The sequence below is a fragment of the Pelophylax lessonae genome (assembly GCF_965119305.1).
Source record: "Pelophylax lessonae genome assembly, chromosome: 7".
Taxonomy (NCBI): domain Eukaryota; kingdom Metazoa; phylum Chordata; class Amphibia; order Anura; family Ranidae; genus Pelophylax; species Pelophylax lessonae.
The window spans coordinates 65,416,716-65,435,691 of record NC_138774.1 but is presented as its reverse complement, the minus strand read 5'-3'; the positions used below and the strand labels follow the sequence as shown (position 1 = coordinate 65,435,691).

Sequence of the window (18,976 nt, the reverse complement as noted above, 5' to 3'; positions counted from 1 at the left end):
GGAAGAAGGCCGTCAGTTTCTTCGGTCCCTTCTCGTTTTTGCGCTTCCCGGTCATGGCTTCAGGTGCAGGAGTGATAGGGCAATGCTGCCCGGTAAAAAAGAAGGCTGGATGCCGCTTGTAGGTGTGCGGATGTCGCTGGATGCGGAGCCCTGGAGCCGGAGCGAGGGATCAAGCTGCCATCAAGGTCCCGCGCCGGCCACGTCCCCACTATTGTCCTATATTCTATAGGATACATACAGTATGTAGGTTAATTCCTAATAGGGCCATAGCTGGAGTAAGAGGTGTTAAGTTTCCTGTGATGGTTGACATGAAGGAGGAGACAGACTTCCAAAAACTCTGCAAGTTTTTGCAACTTCACAGGGTATGATAAAGAGTTCCAATTTGATTGTCACACCTCCAACAATTCGCTGATAAAGATAGGTATATTTTCGCAAGCCTATAAGGTGTTAGGTACCATCTATTTAATATTTTCTGGTAATTAGCCCAGTGTTCTATACAGGAGGAAGCGGTGGCATTAATCCACTTCTATTTGCTGATTTGTCTAACTCTTTGGATTTAGACAAAATGTGTATTCAAGCTATTAATGTAGCTTTGATGGTCAAAAATGTATATTAACTTTGGGTAGTAAAACAGTTAGTGGGAACAAGTCATTACCAATAGTGGCCTCTTTCTCAATATTGACCCATAGATTATCAGCAGTGGGAGAAAACCAGTATTGCATTTGATCTAAAAGTGTTGCATATTAGTAGAAACGAACATCAGGGAGGCCCACACCTCCGATGGTTTAAGAGGTATTCAGAATCAAAAATGCAACTCTAGGTTTTTTTATCATTGCAGGTAAGTTTCCTAAGCTTGGAGTTCAACTGCATGAAGAACTTAGCGAGCATAGGGATAGGAAGGAATCTAAAACAGTGGAGGATTTTGGGCAGGGTTTGTATTTTGAATGCTGCAATCATTCCTACCCAGGATAAATGTGTTTTCTGGAAATTTTGGAAGTCCTTGCCGATATTTTCGAATTATTTGGAGCAATTGGCGTCATATAATTTTGTGGATGGGAAGGCAAGTTGTATACTTAAATATGAAATGGAAGAATCACCCCAGTGGTATTTAAATTTTGAATGCAAGTTCTCATACAGTGGGCATCAACGAGGTCATTATGAGCATCCATGAAATCTGTCATTTTGTGTTTAATATAATCTACTCTCTCCCCCACTGCATTCATTTCTTCTTTGGATTGTAGCTCAAAGGCTTTCATGTCTTGCTGAAGTGCATCTCTCAGTGATAGTATCAGATCTTTCATTGTAGTCTCTTCTTTTGATTGACCTGATGTTGGAAATGTATTATTTTTTAATTAAAGGGTCACAGCCAGCTGTAATGTCACTTACTTGTTCCTCCTTTGCTCCAATGGGCTTGTAATGTCAGTCTGTAGTGGGTCTAGGCTATGTGATTGCCATGCAGCTTCCTCTCTCATCTCTCCTCTATGCTATGCTGCTTGCTGTCCTGTGTGAGCATGAGAGGAGGAGTCGGTGCCATCTTGCTTCCTAGGGGACTCGGCTGGATTGAGAAATTTATATGAAGGAGGAAGGAAGTGATTGGCGCTGCTTGGTGGGGTGTTTTGGGAATATATTTGTTGGTTACTATGCTTCTAGTGGGGTTTTATATGGAAGTCTGTATAATAAATTAATATTAGAATCTGTGTGTAATCCACTAAAATCTGATATCAAATGACAAACCTGTATAAAATCAGAACAGGTCTATGTGTAATTTCTAAACATAAAAACCCTATATAAATTACATCAGCAAATAAATCTCATACGTGCAAATTGTGCAAAAAGAGGTGCCAAAGTGAATACAAAAAGTGAGGTGATAAAAAATTAAATATTGATCAGTCCAGTAATAAATATATAACCATAAAATGACAATTGGTAAGTATGCTCCAAAAAGTACCAATGAATATAAGTGAAAAAATGAATAATGCAGCCAGGTGCAGTGTTAATTTCTACATATATACCCCCCATCCTAAGCGCGGAATTACATAGACCTCTCCAGATTGAGAAATTTGCCCAGTGTGTGGGGTCCCCATCTGTCCTTTTGTTTCCCCATGTTGCCCTGACACATCTCTAATGCCTCCTAAGTCGGCCTGTGTAATTAGGTGAGCCGGTAGTAGCTTCTAGCCGCAGTAGAGGGATCCATTATACCGGAGTTCGCTAAAGTGCAGCCATGTACCTCGGCAGTCGGCAACACTTGACTACATTTCTAATGCTTAACAAATGCTCCTATAGTGTTAGTATGGGCATGAGATTCACGTTAAAGATCTTTAGTATGGCCATTAGACTGTTGTTTTACAAGCGTTAATGACGAGGTAAATGTAGGTATAGAATCCTATGCACTACCACTTAATATAAGAAATAGGAAGAAGCTGCTCACAACTTAACAATGTGTCCCCACATCTATAGTGCAATTATTTTTAAATCTGAAAAGGCGCTATGCTTCGAAACTAAAAGAATAATAAAACTACACAGAGAATTGCATACTGTAATATTACATGTATCTGATCTCTCAGGGTAGAAATTGAATAATGTAAATAATATTAATAAATCACCTTTGAGTTTGTTCTCAAAGTGCCAGTGCTGCAACGAACCGCTCAAGGTGTGCAAAATAATGCAAATAAAAATAAGACATAATGACGAGTTAAAAATACTCCCCAAACGTCCTATGCACAGTTTTGAAGCGTTTGATGAGCGTTAAAGCGTGTTAAAAGTGACATTACAGGAAATAGACTAATGTCAACGCCCCCCGACTTCACCACAAATGCCTGCCAGAGAGTTTGGACTTGAATGAGAGGCCTTGAAATGCTTCAAATGCCTCCTGACTCGGCATGAAGCTTCAATTTTGAAGCGACACGACGCTAACCCTTCATATTTTGATAATGTGAATAGCACGGTGTGCTGTCCATTGTATCATTTGCATAGGTGTTTGAGGGACGTTTTTAATGCCCTTCAAACGCCTGCTTTCAATACCAGTGTGAACTAATCACACTTACAAAGTGTACACTCTATCTGTCTTTAGTAAATCAACCCCAGTGTGACACTGTTAGAAATTGGCATGCTAGACTTACTACTAAATGTCTCTCAGATACGTGTATTGGGGTATTAATTATGTGCACACAATTCCATCCTTTTATCTGAACAGTAATTCTGGTGCATACACAAATGTGATTTCTGCCCCATCCTTTATTTGTCTTGGTCTTACTCTTAAAATATCTCTTAGATGTACAACGTGTTTCCCAAAGTGGTTGGAAAGATTCCAGGACCCCATCACAAAATGTTTAAAGCTATTGATGGCATTCAGAATTTTATTGCAGAAAGGGTGAAAATGCATAGAGAAACCCTGGATCCAGGTTCTCCCCGAGACTTCATCGATTGCTTCCTCTTAAAGATGGATCAGGTAAGGCAATTTATTCTGCTGGGTTTTACTGGGAAATTCGATTTTTTGCTAGCACAAAGATGGCAGATCGGAGTCTCCAAAAAATTTAACTTTGATACCCAGGACCTGATCTTTGAAAAATTGTAGCTCCCATTAAATTAAAAAATGAACAATCTAAAACGTTGTTCCTAAACTCTGCTTTCACATAGAGAATGTTAAATATATGTGTAAATTATATTTAACCTAAAGCAAGGTAAAAGTTTGACTGGCAATAAGACATTAAGCTGTATCTGAAGCCAAAGCTATTTGTTTCATTTTAGCCTGTTTGCCCTGATGACTGTTGTCATGAAAGTCATCATTTTGGCAGTTGTCACTGGAACAGGAATGGAGAGAAGGAACTTCTAATGAGGATGTCTTTTCTGGGGACAGCTGTCTAAGTGTGCATTTCCTTTGACTGTGTTGTAGGAACAAAGATCTCTGTGCAGAACTGCACAATAAACCCCTCATGGACTTTTAAAGACAGATCAATATAGTAAAAACATATTTTTATTATGAAATTGTTTAGAAAAGACATATAAACTTTAAAAAATGTAAATAATATACAAAACTACTACAAGTAAAACATCTAAGTACCCTTTACAACATAGGGATCCATTATACATGGCAAACACAAGACTACACATATTGAGCTGCTATGAACTCTTGCGTGAACACCTAACATGTGTTGGACTGGTGTAGTTCTTCTTTAGAGGTTTTTTGATGGGTACTATTTTTTTCTAGAATTTAAATAAGTTATATTAGTAATGTAATCATACATATTACATTTAAGTAGCAAAGAAAGAATATTGATATAGCAAAGAGTATATCCAAAGATAAGGTAATATCACTGTCTAAACATTACATAAGCCACAGTTATTCTTACAAAGTTCAACAAATATATTGTACATCATAGCTAGATGGAATATCTTTATAGTTTAGACAGTGATATCATCTTATCTTTGGATATAATCTTTGCTATATACATATTCTTTCTTTGCTACTTAAATGTGGTATGTATGATTACATTACTAATATAATATATTTAAATTCTAGAAAAAAATAGTACCTGTCGAAAAACCCTTTGAAGAATGACTACACCGGTCTGAAACATGCTAGGTGTTCACGCAAGAGTTCATGGCAGCTAACCCGATGGCTCAATACGGGGAACCTTGTGTTTGCCATGTCCCTATGTTGTAAAGGGTACTTAGATGTTTTACTTGTACTCATGTTATATACTATTTACATTTTTGTAATGTTTATATGTCTTTTTTAAACACTTTCTTCATAAAAACGTGTTTTTACTATATATTCACTGCTTTCTAAATATACCCATATACAGTGCCTTGAAATTTTCCACATTTTGTCATGTTACAACTAAAAACCTAAATGTATTTTATTGGTTTATGTGACAGACCAACACAAAGTGGCACATAATTGTGGAGTGAAAGGAAAATAATAAATGTTTTTTACATTTTTTTTACAAATAAATATCTGAAAAGCGTGGCATGCATTTGTATTCAGCCCCCTGAGTCAATACTTTGTAGAACCACCTTTCCCTGCAATTACAGCTGCAAGTCTTTTTGGGGATGTCTCTACCAGCTTTGCACATCTAGAGAGTGAAATTTTTGCCCATTCTTATTTGCAAAATAGCTCAAGCTCTGTCAGATTGGATGGAGAGTAGGGATGAGTTTCAAGTTTGAGTCAAATGTAAGTTCGACTCGAGCATCGGTTGCTCATTCGTTCACAGAACAACGAACAAATGTGGCTGTTCGCGGGAAATTCGCCTGCCATAATTAAATGCTTGTGATTGGCCAAAGCATGCACCTTGTATGCTTTGGCCAATCACAGCACAATGTCCTGTCAGAGCCATGATTGGCCAAGGGCAGGGTGCCTTTAGCCAATCATGGTTCAGGGGCTAAGTCCACGCCCCACACTATATAAGGCTGCTGCTTACACGGCAGCCGTTGTAGTGTGTTAGAGGACAAGATAGGAGTGAGATTAGGCAGGTATTTTGTGGATTGTGTGTTTTATATATTAATAGATCAGCCAGTATAGTTTATATATATTTATCAGATATTGCAGGATATATCAGATAGTAGAGTATATATATTTATTATCAGTTATTGCAGGATATATATCAACCAGTTTAGTGTAGTGTAGGGATAACTCTTATGTTACACAGTGTATTGCAGTTAGTTTTGTGCTGTGCTGTGTTTTTTTTTTTGCTTTTCAATTTTTTTTGCAGCATCGGGTTCTGTTGGTGCAATATTAGTTCCCCTCTTCTTTGTCGCAGGTGCTAGTGCATCCTTCTGCGTCAGCAGCGATTTTTTTTTTTTTGTGCAGCAGCACTAATAATATTAAGGGCATAATTGCTGCCCCCCTTGTGCATCTCAGGAGCTATTCCTTCTGCTCCAGACCTGGGTGTTTTTGTTGTTGGCGCACCAGCCACCCAATTTTTCTACACCTGTATGACAAGTACATGCGATTTGAATTTTGTATGGAATTTTAACAGCAGGGCCCCTTCCTGCGCCCAGCAAGAGTAACTGTGAGGGGTTGAATTGCTCAGGCACCGACAACACTCAAGGCCCAATTTTTCTGCACCTGTATGACAAGTACATGTGATTTAAATTTTGTATGACATTTTTAACAGCAGGGCTCGTTCCTGCACCTTGCGCCTGTGCATTTTTTTTTTTTTAATAAAATTGGCGTACCAGATCCAAACCCATACCAGACCTGAAGGGACTGAGGGGACCCTACCCTCTTTTTTTTCATGTTTTTTTATCTGTATTGCCGGTAGCCGACAATACATTACAGCCGCAAGCAAGTTTAAATTATATTTTTTCCTTTAGAAATGTCAGTATTGTTGCAGCAGGCTACATACATAGCACAAATGTGCCAATTTACAGGCACATTAAGGGGACCCCCCAAGCACGATATTTAACAGAATTTTTTATTTTTGTATTATTTCACTTTAAGCATTATTATTATTATACAGGATTTATATAGCGCCAACAGTTTGTGCAGCGCTTAACAAAATGAAGGCAGACATTACAGTTACAATACAATTTGGAACAAGAGGAATCAGAGGGCCCTGCTCGTTAGAGCTTACAATCTAAAAGGGAGGGTCAATTGATACAAATAGCTGTGGTGGATGAGCTGATGGAGAAAGCGAAACAGTGTATTAGTTAGTAGCCAGATAGGCTTCTTTAAAGATAAGGGTTTTGAGGGATCGTCTAAAGATGGATCGATTAGGGGACAGTCGGACAGATTGAGGTAGAGAGTTCCAAAGAATGGGAGAAGCTCTGGAGAAATCCTGGAGGCGAGCATGGGAAGAGGTGACAAGGGAGCTAGAGAGCAGGAGGTCTTGGGAGGACCGAAGAGAGCGGCATGGTTGATATTTTGAGATCAGGTTAGTGATGTAGCTGGGGGCAGAGTTGTGTATGGCATTGTAAACTTTTGTTAGCACTTTTAATTTTATTTGTTGGGTGAGTGGAAGCCAGTGAAGGGATTGGCAAAGAGGGGTGGAGGAAACTGAATGGTTGGTAAGGTGGATAAGTCTTGCAGCAGCATTCATTATGGATTGAAGGGGGGATAATCTATGTAAAGGTAATCCAATGAGGAGGGAGTTGCAGTAGTCGAGGCAAGAGATAACCAGGGCGTGAATTAAAAGCTTTGTGGTGTCGTTGGTTAAAAAGGGCCGTATTCTAGCGATGTTGCGGAGGTTAAGGCGGCATGATTTGGACAGGGATTGGACGTGAGCCTGAAAGGACAGTGCAGAGTCCAGGGTTACCCCTAGCACCCTGGCATGTGTGGAAGGACTGATAGTTGTTCCATTGATCTTGACAGAGAATTCAGGGGAAGGGGCACGTGGAGGAGGAAATATTATGAGCTCGGTTTTAGATAGATTCAGTTTGAGAAAGTGGTGTGACATCCAGGCTGATATGTCTGTTAGTAGATAGTAGATAAGTGATGAGGGAGGAGACTGATGGGGTGAGCTGAGGGGTAGAGAGGTAGATTTGGGTGTCATCAGCCTAGAAATGGTAGTGGAAGCCATGGGAGGCTATTAGCTGACCCAAGGAGGAGGTATAGATTGAGAATAGTAGCGGTCCAAGGACAGAACCTTGGGGGACCCCAATGGTAAGAGGAGAGTAGGGGAGTAAGTGGAATTGTAAGTGACACTGAAGGTGCGGTGAGATAGGTAACATTTGAACCAATAGAGAGCACAGTCACGGAGACCGAGCAAACTGAGTTTTTTGAGAAGGAGGGGGTGTCAACAGTATCAAAGGCAGCAGAGAGGTCCAAGAGTAAGAGTACTGAGTAGTGACCATTGGTTTTAGCTGTTAGTAAGTCATTTGTACGTTTTAGGAGAGAAGTACTGTGGAGTGCTGCCGGCAAAATCAAGACTGAAGGGGATCAAGAAGGTTATTCTCAATGAGGTGCTTGCTCAGGCGGTTTTAGACTAAACGTTCAAGGAGTTTGGAAGCAAAAGGGAGTAGGAAGATGGGTCTTAAGTTGCTAAGATTGGTGGGGTCTAGTGAGGCTTTGGTATGGGAGTTACTAGCACATGTTTTAGAGAGTTGGGGAAGATGCCAGTGGAGAGAGAGAGGTTGAAGATATGAGTTAAAGAGTGTAGGATAGAGCCAGAGGGTGACCATAGCATTTGAGAAGGAACAGGGTCCAGGGGGCAGGAAGTTAGGTGAGCATTAGAAAAAATTGTAGTGACTTCCTCTACAGTAGTTAGGTAAACAAGGGAAGTATTGATTGTGCAGGAGGACAAGGTGTGTAAGGTGAGGGAGATATCTGTAGTGTAAAGATCTCTTCACGAATTGTATCAATCTTATTTTTGAAGTGATTGGCAATCTCTTGGGCAGTGAGTAATTTGGTGGGTGGAAGTAATGGAGGACGAAGTAGAGTGTTGAAGGTAGAAAAGAGTTGACGGGGACTGTGTGAGAGGGTGTTAATGAGAGTGATAAAATAGGTCTATGTGGAAGCAGGAACTTTATTTTTGGAGGGCAGATTTATATTGGCTGAAATCTTGCTGTGACTTAGTCTTATGCCATAGACGCTCAAGAGACTATGTTTTTTGAGGCTTCTGGTATTATCTGTCTGCCAGGGTTGTAGCAGTCGGGGCCTGATTCTGTGTGTAGTGAGGGGGGCCAAGGCATCCAGGGTAGATGACATAGTGGCTATGTTGAGGCAAGAAAGGGATGAGATTGTGTTGAAGAGACAATCTGTAGCAGAAAAAAAGAAGTGAAGTGTTAAGATGGCGAAGGTTTCTACAGGTAATTGTTCGGTAGTTGGAAGGTAAGGAGGAGGACAAGGAGAGACTGAAACTAATGAGGTGGTGATCAGAGAGAGGGAATGGAATGTTGGAGAGGTTGTGAGGAGTGCATAGGTAGGAGAACATGTGGTCAAGGCTGTTGCCATTAGAGTGAGTAGAAGCATTGTCCATTGTTTTAGGTCAAAAGAGGAGGTTAAGCTCAAAAGTTTAGAAGTAGCAGGAGTGTTAAGATTAACAGGGATGTTGAAGTCTCCAAGAATGATTGTGGGAATTTCAGAAGAGAGAAAATAGGGTAGCCAGGCAGAGAAGTCATCAAGGAAGCCTGATACCGGTCCAGAAGGCCAATAGATCACAGTAATTCTCAACTAAACTGGAAAAAATAGACGAATACAGTGAGCTTCAAATGAGGAGAGGGACAGAGAGGGGGGTGGATGAAGAACCTGAAAAGTGCTTTGAGGGGAAAGCAGAATTCCAACCCCACCTCCTTTCCATCCACATGGCCTGGGAGAGTGAGTCCACAGGAGGCCACCATGGAAGTGGGCAGCAGGAGAAGGAGAGTCCGATTCTTGAAGCCAGGTCTCAGTAATTGCAAGCAGGTTGAAGGAGTTTGTGATAAATACGTCATGGACAAAGGTGAGTTTGTTGCAAACAGAGCGGGCATTCCAGTGGGCACAGGAAAAGGGGAGGTTGGCTCTAGGCAGAAGAGGAATAGAAACCATATTGTGTGGACTTTGGCTGGTGTCAGAGGATAGGGGGTGATGGGTATGTTTGCCAAAGGTAAATGATGGGGGTCCAGGATTTGGGGAAATATCTCCAGAGGTTAGGAGAAGCAGAAGGGTGAGGGAGGTTATATGGGAGTATGATTTATGAGGGGGGGGACACATCTCAGTGTCCTGGAGGTTTTATTGGTGTGTGGGTTCAGAATCAGCAGGAGTTGATGAGTGCAGTATAAAGGTGAGGATAGGAGTGAGGGTGATATACAAGCTGTGGGGTGGAGAAGAGGGGTAAAGGAGAGATAGTTTTAGGAGAGAGGATGCAAACATAAGGAGAATTAGGGATTGCATAATACAGGGTGGTGAGATTGAGAAGTAGACTGAATGTGAGATGGAAAAGTTGTATAGAGACTAAGGTCACCTGTAGTCTGTCTGTTGGTTTGCAGTTGTATGCTTTGGATGCTCGCTTTGTGCATTTGCTGAAGTGCTGTGCCAAAGTGTAATACTTAATCCAATATTAATACTTTATCCAAGATGATAGTTGCCAATGCAACCCCTGTCTTAAGCATCATTTAAATCACTGCATTTGTACATGTGCCCCAGGGCAGTACCCGGACTCCCATACACTTTTTTTGGGCAATAACTTGCATTTAATCCTTTAAAATGAGGACTTTTGATTTTTTGTGTTCGAGTCCCATGGACTTCAATGGAGTTCGAATGTTCTAACGAATATTTCCCCCATTCGCGGTGTTCTAGTGCGAACCGAACCGGGTGTGTTCGGCCCATCGCTAATGGAGAGCATCTGTGAACAGCAATTTGCAAGTCTTGCCACAGATCCTCAATTGGATTTAGGTCTGGACTTTGACTGGGCTATTTTAATGCATGAATATGCTTTGATCTAAACCATTCTATTGTAGTTCTTGCTGTATGTTTAGGGCCATTGTCCTGCTAGAAGGTGAACCTCATCCCAGTCTCAAGTCTTTTGCAGGCTTTAATATGTTTTCTTCTAGGATTGCCCTGCATTTGGCTCCATCCATCCTCCCATCAACTCTGACCAGCTTCCCTGTCCCTGCTAAAGAAAAGCATCCCCACAACATGATGCTGCCTCCACCTTGTTTGAAGGTGGAGATGGTATGTTCAGGGTGATGTGCAGTGTTAGTTTTTTCCGCCACACATAGTGTTTTGCTTTTAGTTCAAAAAGTTAACTTTTGGCCTCATCTGACCAGAGAACCTTCTTCAACATGTTTGCTGTGTCCCCCACATTTTCAGATGATGGATTGAACAGTGCTCCGTAAGATGTTCAAAGCTTGGGATATTTTTTTATAACCTAACTCTGCTTTAAACTTCTCCACAACTTTATTAAGGTTCTCTAACAATCCTCTGAGGGCTCCACAACATAGCTGTATTTATACTGAGATTAAATTACACACAGGTAAATTACACACATGTTTACTAACTAGGTAATTTCTGAAGGCAATTAGTCTCACTAGATTTTAGTTAGGGGTATCAGAGTAAAGGGTGCTGAATACAAATTCATGCCACACTTTTCAGATATTTATTTGTAAAAAATTGTGAAAACCATTGATCATTTTCCTTCCACTTCACAATTATGTGCCACTTTGTGTTGGTTTATCATATAAAACCCCAATAAAATGCATTTATGTTTTTGGTTGTAACATGACAAAATGTGGACAATTTTAAGAAGTATGAATACTTTTTCAAGGCACTGTATGAGTTACCTCGACATCTTTCATAATGATTAATTTATTGCTGAATAAATAGGCCCATAGCTGAAATTTTACCATTTCTCTACGGTATACTGGTGCAAGGGCTGAAATGATTAAAACGTGAATCCAAGAATTTGCCCAGCTCTTAACTTTGCTGTATTTTTAAGTTTCCTTCTTAATTCTTTAGGAAAAAGATGCCCCACAAACTGAATTTCACATGGCAGGCATTGTGAATACCACATTTGATTTGTTTGGTGCCGGTACAGAAACTGTCAGTACAACGCTGCGTTATGGACTGTTGATTCTGCTCAAACATGCAGATGTTGAAGGTTTGTAGTGTTCTTAAATAAATTAAATGACTAACAAAAAAAACACAAAACCAAAAAAGTTGTCAACTAAATATGAATTTATTTTGTTCAAAATCATTTTTATTGAAAATAACTTTTTTTTAACCAAGGTTACAAGAAGTACATTAACTAACAGAGTATAGAGGATATCACTAAGGAGTACATAAGGATGTAGTATGGCAGAGACGGTAGTCCCAAGAGCCCAAAGTTACAGAGAAAGAGTTTTAGTAGACTGTACGGTGCATTAGGATTTCAGCTTCTTGAAGTGAAACCATTATGAGGCGAAATTAAAGCTTGGGTTATCCAATCTTTCTATGTTTCCTTCTTACTAGGACCTTCAGAGGGGATCAACCCAGAAGAGAGGGTTGATGTTCGGTGTGTCTAAGAGTCTGTTAAAGAAGATCAGGGTACTGCCAGGAAAGATGGGGAAAAGAAGAGAAAGAGATCTGGGGATTTGGAGAAATTGGAAGTAGAAAGGGTGTGGAGGGGGCAAACAGTGGCAACAAGGGACATTAGTTAGGTATGTAGGGAGAGAAGGTAGTAGAGAGTGAGAAGAGTATGAAAGAGGGGATAGGTGGAATATAGCATCTCAGGGAACTAAGGGTAGCAAGATGTAAGGAGCACGAAGCAAAGCTAATGAAGGGATAGGGAAGTGGAGGGAAGACATTCCAAGGTGAGGAAAGAGCCTGACTCTTCAGCAGGAACCACCCTATACACCCAAGCAAGCATTTAGCAAATGTTTATGCCCAGATTTAAAAACACCAGGGAACTGCGACTCCTGTCCTACTGTATGTGTCACGTACCTGGAGATGGAGCCTGACGTGGAGAGGAAGGCGATCTCTTACACCTCCGGCCTAGTACCCCTGATAATGCAAACAGGAGGCACAGAAGCCTGGAGTGGCACGAGTGCCTAGTAGTTCAGATGGTGAAGGCTGCAGATGTGAGGTATATGCATACTTGGATGCAGGCTGGATCGTGATGCAGACAGCAAGTACTTGGCAGACTGACTGGTCACAGGCAGCAGACACTTGGCAGGCTGATAGGAAGCAGACAGCAGGAATAAGGATGGTCAGTTATACAGCAGGGTTGGGCAAGCCGGGTCGGTAACTAGCACGCACATCAGGAACAAAGCAGAAGGCAGCAGAGTAGTCAGGTTCAGGCTGGAGTTGGTAACAGCAGACAGGCAAATAGCAGGATAAAGCGGAGACGTAGCCGAAGAGCAAGCCAGGGGTCGGTTCAGGCACAGTTCAAGCGTGGTCAGACGGATCAGGACAGCAACAGAGTAAAACACCAGGAACAGGAAGCAGGAAGCTGTAGACCATAAGGCAAGGTCCTAGTGCAGCAGAGGTGTTTATATAGGCCATTTGGCACCACTTAGTGGTGGGCGTGGAAAGTGAACAGGAATTCTCTGTCCATAGGTTTGGCTAAATAGGCTTTCTCCGTTGGTTAACAAACACTCTCCGTCTGCACATAACTATGTGCCTGCGCTTACTTCTTCTTCCCTGACAGTATGGCTCCTTCTAATATTTCCATTAGTTAAATGGAGCCTCAAACAGGCTGCTTCTGTTGAACTGTATAGATACCCCATAAGGCTCTGAAACTACTTTTTCATATATTAAATAATTTTTAGAAAAAAAATTGCATATACAGTAGATGGTAAAAGCAGATACAAAACATCAGTCTAAGATCATTATAGTGTTTCTTTAAAACTAACTAGGTCCAGTCTGTGTTTGCCTATGTCCAGGTTGCACATTTTCCCTCACTTCCTGCCTGGAAGGACAGGAAGTGAAGATAAATTTCTCTAAAAGAGAGATGAATATTAGCCTAAAGGAGTTCTAATTCTTTGGTGCTCTATCCAAACCTAGAATAAAATGCTGTTGGCTTGACATACACTGTAACGGCACACATGTATGTACAATAAAAGACACCTTTAATGCTGAACTCCGAACAGTTAGGTACCCAGATAAATACTTATATGGTGGATGTCCTACATGCTAAAGGGTTTATATTTACAGTATGTCCATCCAGTCTAGAGCTTTACACAACTCTGTTGCACAGCCAGGTTGATGACGTCAGTTTTCTCTGCTGCTCTGCACAGCTAGGTCACCTCCCTGCCTACAAAATGTGATTGGACAGTTAAGGAGCAGCAACAAAGTGCTAAATTCATATCCCCTGTTATCTTCTACTGTCACCATGTTCTTTGTTAGTCCCTCCAACTGATTCCTCCAACTGCAGCACGCCTGATCTGATACAGATAAGCTGTATTAGCAAATTAGCCTTTCACATTTGTGTAATTATATACTTTTTAACTTTTAAACTTCTAAAAATGATTTCAGAAGCTTCAGTGGTCTAATAAACCCATCAAAATTAACAATAATTTAGTTTAAATCACCTGCCATTGGCTTTCATCTTTTCAGAACACATCCACAAAGAGATAGACCATGTCATTGGCCGTAACCGGGCTCCTTGTATTGAAGATCGGTCTCGTATGCCATATACGGACGCTGTGATCCATGAGATTCAGAGATTCATTGACCTCATTCCAATGGGAATCCCACACAAGGCGACTCGTGACGTGCACTTCCGAGATTTCATCATTCCAAAGGTGAAATGGCCATCGCTATTCTAGTTTTTGGGCTAGTTTAATTTGGCAGTTGAAAAAGCAAGGAAATTATGCAAAGTGCAGTAATTCAAAACAACTAGTCAGATTTCACTTTACCGAAGATAGATCAATAAAAAGTTAATTGTGAATGGTCTCTATTGGTTACTGCATTTTGCTCTTTATCCTTAATAAATAAACAAACTCATATGTACTAACTGAGCTCACATTTGACTTGATCTAAAATAGGGCTTAGGGCCAAGATCAAGTTTGTCTACCTATTGTGAAATGCAAATAAATGCAGACTTGTGACAATACTGTCATGAACTATATCTACATTTCTAAATGCCTAGAGGAATTGTTAATACAAACATTTAAACCATGCTGCTTTATATTGTGCCATAATCAGTCTTATACAATACTATTATGATCTGTTTGTATAAAAAAAAAAAACTATTTTATTAAAGAGGATCTTCAGTATTAAAAAAAAAAAAAATCTTAAAAAATATAAATTAAAAGTCAGTAGTCACAAATACTGTAGCTGCTGACTTTCCAAAAACACTTACCTGTCAAGGGATCCCGCACTTTGTTCCCCTAGGTTGGTTCTACGCCAGTCTTTGGTATCCTGGTACCATCATGTTTACTATAGGAAGCCCGCTGTGACTCCTTCCGGGTTCACCGCTGGCTTCTAAATGAGCATACACGAGGCACACAGCGCTTTTTAAATGGTCCTGCAGCCTCCTGGGACCTGTGACTTGTCCAAGAAGGTTGCGGGCGGGGAGAGAGAGGGGGGGAGAACTTCCGATCCCTGATCCCCCCCCCCCAAAAAAAAAAAAAAAAAGACAACCTTCAAAAGTGGCATAGGAGAGGGTAAGGAGGTGTTAGGCTTCATGAACACTAGCCTACACTGGCAGCTCCTAAACTTAAGGAGCTTTTGGCATTTTTTTTTGCCAAAGCGCCTAAACTCAACTTCATAAAAGCCTATGTGTCAATGTACACACAGACTTTTAGCAGAGTTTAGGAGCTGCTGTGTTTAGGTGAGCTTCAACCTCCCTCTCCTGAATGCAGAAGAATCGCGTTTAGGGTAGGAATGTTTTGACTGCCAGCCGCGGGCAAACGCAAAACATGGCAAAACTGTAGCTATGATTTTGCTGAATTTTGCATTTTCCCATGACTGCGGTAAATGTAGGCTAGTGTACATGAAGCCTTTCAGCAGATCTTCCCTTTAGGGTGAAGTTCCACTTTAAGTTTTCCACTTATATTATGGACACAAAGTTTCTTGTCATAAAACATTATGATCCCAATAATATTTAAATACTGGCCTAGCCTAAACCCCAAACCAGTATTTGTCTTGCTGGTAATCAGTATAAAGTATGCAGGTGTCTGCACACATTGATCGATAGCAATCCTGTAGTATGAATATGGGTGTGATTATATACAGTAGTTCTCAATCTTCAGAACAAACATTGAGGCAACAACTGACCTTACTTAATGTATATCATAATGATTCTTCTTTCCTAGGACACCACTGTGTACCCCATGCTCAGCTCTGTTCTCCGAGACCCCAAGCAGTTTAAATACCCCAGTGAGTTTAATCCCGGACATTTCTTGGATGAAAATGGAAAGTTCCGTCGAAACGATGGATACATGCCCTTCTCTTCAGGTATGCATCACCTTGTTGGATCAACATACCTATCTGCGTGCCATCTGCAGTACTACACACTTACTATTAACTGTATCATTGCACTTGCAGAAAATGTGATGGAACCCAGGATGCATAAATGTTCTGAGAATTCAGGAATTAGTGTATTGATGGAAATGGCAGGCAATTTTAAACAATCAGGCAACAGGGGCTTCCACTGACATCATACAAAAAAGAAAGCTATCCACGCAGTAATCTGTCAGGCACTTTGGCTTCTAGATTTGTTTGGCATTGATGACACCTTTGCAGTGGTGTCAGTTTGTTGTGTGTCACAAATGTAGGAGTGGACCTATGGTTTGAGCACCCAACAGTCAAACCTTTCATATTACATATTAAATAGTGCATATCATGGCTAGCAATTGATTGCTGACTGTATTTAGGGTTTTTAACTCCTGGGATGAGGGAACAAGATGACAAGAACAAATCCAGGGCAGAGCATGAAATCTAAGCACAGTGCGGGCATACTGGGGAGCAGGTACTGCATTTGAGGAGATAGAAAATACTTGTATACTGTTTTGACAGCTGATGGTAAATGGCTTTCATTATGGTGCTGGATCTTAAAGCACTTGGTCTTCATCATCATAGCCATTGATGGTACGGATAAACTTTTACAGCAGAATAACTACCTGTACACAACCCACCAGATTGCCCAACTGGACTAATACAGACAGGCAGACAGAAATGACACACAGGGGTTGATCTACTAAGGGGAAAAAGGATGCGGTTGCTCCACAGCTTAGTAAATGAGCAGAAACTCTGCTGAGTTCCATCATCCAAACGTGCAAGCAAAAATGTATTTTTTTTCTGGCACGTGATTGGGTACTCTTTGCAAAGTGAAGCTCTACCTCATTTACTAAGCTCTGTAGCAACTGCACTTGTAGGGGGCAACTGCTTTGCTAAGTGCACTGTCTTTTTGCCTTCAGTAAATTAACCCCATAGAGTTATAACCAGGAGCAACAGTATACACATACAGAAAGGAAGGATTAGACGCAAAAGCCAACGCAGGTCAAATCAGAAACCAAAAGCAAAGAAAGTTCAGAGCAGGAAAAATCAGACTGAAAGGCCAAGCTGAAATGTAGGATTGGGCAGGGCATGAAGTGTGAGAGTTAGTGCAGGCTAACTCTTACAGATACACTAAACCGCCCAAAAAAAAAGAAAAAAAGTTGACACATAGCTGAAGAAAACCAACTAAACAGCCCAGACAGAAAATGTACACCAGACTTGATATGATAACATAAATACCTACCTAACGTGTGTCATCAGTTATTGTCAAAGGACCCAAAAAATGTAAGCAGATATCCTCATCTGCTACTGGAATATAGAGTTTAAAGACAAAATTTCAACAAGCTAAAAATCTATCTCAGAAGCCCCTGCCAGAAGAGAATATTTTTGTCTCATAGACCATGTACTAGTTCACTGACATCACTTACAGTTGAATAGGTACAAAATTACTGTACAGCCTTTGATTAAGATAATAGCAATTTACTTTAGATAGCTTTTCAAAAGGATACAATCTTTGTGATCTGTTGCCTTTGAACCTTGAAAAATTCTAAGCTTCTGTTTCAAAATGTAGAATTTAGCTAAAAAGAGCAAGTGCAAAAATAAAATATGTTCATTAATCTCTTAACGCTGCCTCCTGGCAGCCCTTTAGATGGGCTTTAATGCCTGGGAGATGGCTCAATTTCTGTATCATGTGACCGTTTTTATGAATACCACTGAGATTACACATTCAAATGGATCCAAGGACTTTAGTTAAATCTCCCTGCTTAAAGGTTTCCTTTTGTTCCATTAATCCATGAAATTTACCCGTATTTATTATAATGTAGGCTAAAGTTTCAATTCAGCAACAATGGTAAGGCCAGCACCACTATTGATTGTTCCTGGGTAGTACAGAGGGGTCCTTTCACTGAAGTGAAATTTAAAAATAAGACCTTTCTGGGGGCATTTTAGATCTATGGGCACTCAGACTGTAAAACAAACTTTTATTTTTCCATCTATTTGTAACAGGGACTTGGTGGGTGGCTGGTTCTAGCACCAAGAACACAAGTCCCTACCCCCTCTCCAGTCTTGTTAGAACACTGCCTCTTCTGCTGAGGCCAAACCCTCCACCATATTGTGCCCTGCTCCTTGCCAGAGGCCTCCACATGACATTCCTGGCCATAGACCTTTGTATTCCCAAGGAAAGAATGTGTTTCATCCCATGCTAATCCATAGGACACAAGAAGTAGTTTGGTGCACTTTACTGGTGGTATTTAGGAATCAGCCGGAGTCATTTGACATTGCACAGTCAATCACATTTAATGGACAGTCTGGAGTAGTCATGAGTAGAGATGGACTCTGGCATGTTCGGGATCCTAGTCCCAACCCACCTGCCCGATCCCGCCAGGAAGCCGACACTGCACACTGCTATTCACAGGCTGTGAGACATTTCCCTGTCCGCACCCACACAGATCGGGAAATGTCTCACTGCCTGTGATTGGCAGTGTGCAGTGTTGGCTTCCTGGTGGGATCGAAAAGGTGGCTTGGGATTAGGATCCCGAACACGCCAGAGCCCATCTCTAGTCACAAATAAAAGGATATGCAGCACTTCAGCAGCCATCTCTCTTACAGTCTCTTTTTTTCACCCAGGGTCATTAGTACTCACTGGACTGTGCTCTCTGAAGTCACCTCCTTGCTAGGTACATCTCATACGGGAATCCTCCAGGGAAGCAGCCTCACACAGGAATGTCCGACCTGGCCTAAAAGGTCTTTTGTAATCTACCCTAACCCCCACCTCTATAAGAGACAGAAAAATTACAGCCAGCTCCTATTGAGTATAGGTCTATTACACCGACCTCCTTCCCTGTTTAGGGCCTATGTGTAGTGGCTACATCTTCATAGGTGTGGGGTGTTCGGTCACCATGCCCCAAGACTGACTGTGCCCCTCCCTCCTTGACTTGTATACTGTAGGGCTGCTGCCTCACTCTGACATTACTATAGGAGCGGTCTACCTAAAAGGGGCCTAGTACCTGTTGACTTTACTTACCGTAACAAGACACTACTTTGGTACAGAGCCACCTAGCAATAAAGTGGCTAACTACACCTACACATTTACATCAGATTACTTCCAATCCATCATATTTAGGTTCGTAAAAAAATGCA

The 18,976-nt window shown here is 41.1% G+C and overlaps 1 protein-coding gene across 1 annotated transcript in view; it reads left to right on the top strand.

Annotated features, from left to right (window-relative positions):
• The window catches only part of LOC309560463 (uncharacterized protein), a gene marked incomplete at its 3' end in the record, with an annotated part of 164,790 nt that overhangs the window by 16,178 nt on the left and 129,636 nt on the right, over nucleotides 1-18,976 (top strand). Inside the window, exons 5-8 of the mRNA XM_082264096.1 lie at nucleotides 3,272-3,448; nucleotides 11,375-11,516; nucleotides 13,952-14,139; nucleotides 15,655-15,796. Of these exons, the coding sequence (XP_082120222.1) occupies nucleotides 3,272-3,448; nucleotides 11,375-11,516; nucleotides 13,952-14,139; nucleotides 15,655-15,796 (649 nt within the window). The remainder of the gene's footprint in view (nucleotides 1-3,271; nucleotides 3,449-11,374; nucleotides 11,517-13,951; nucleotides 14,140-15,654; nucleotides 15,797-18,976) is intronic.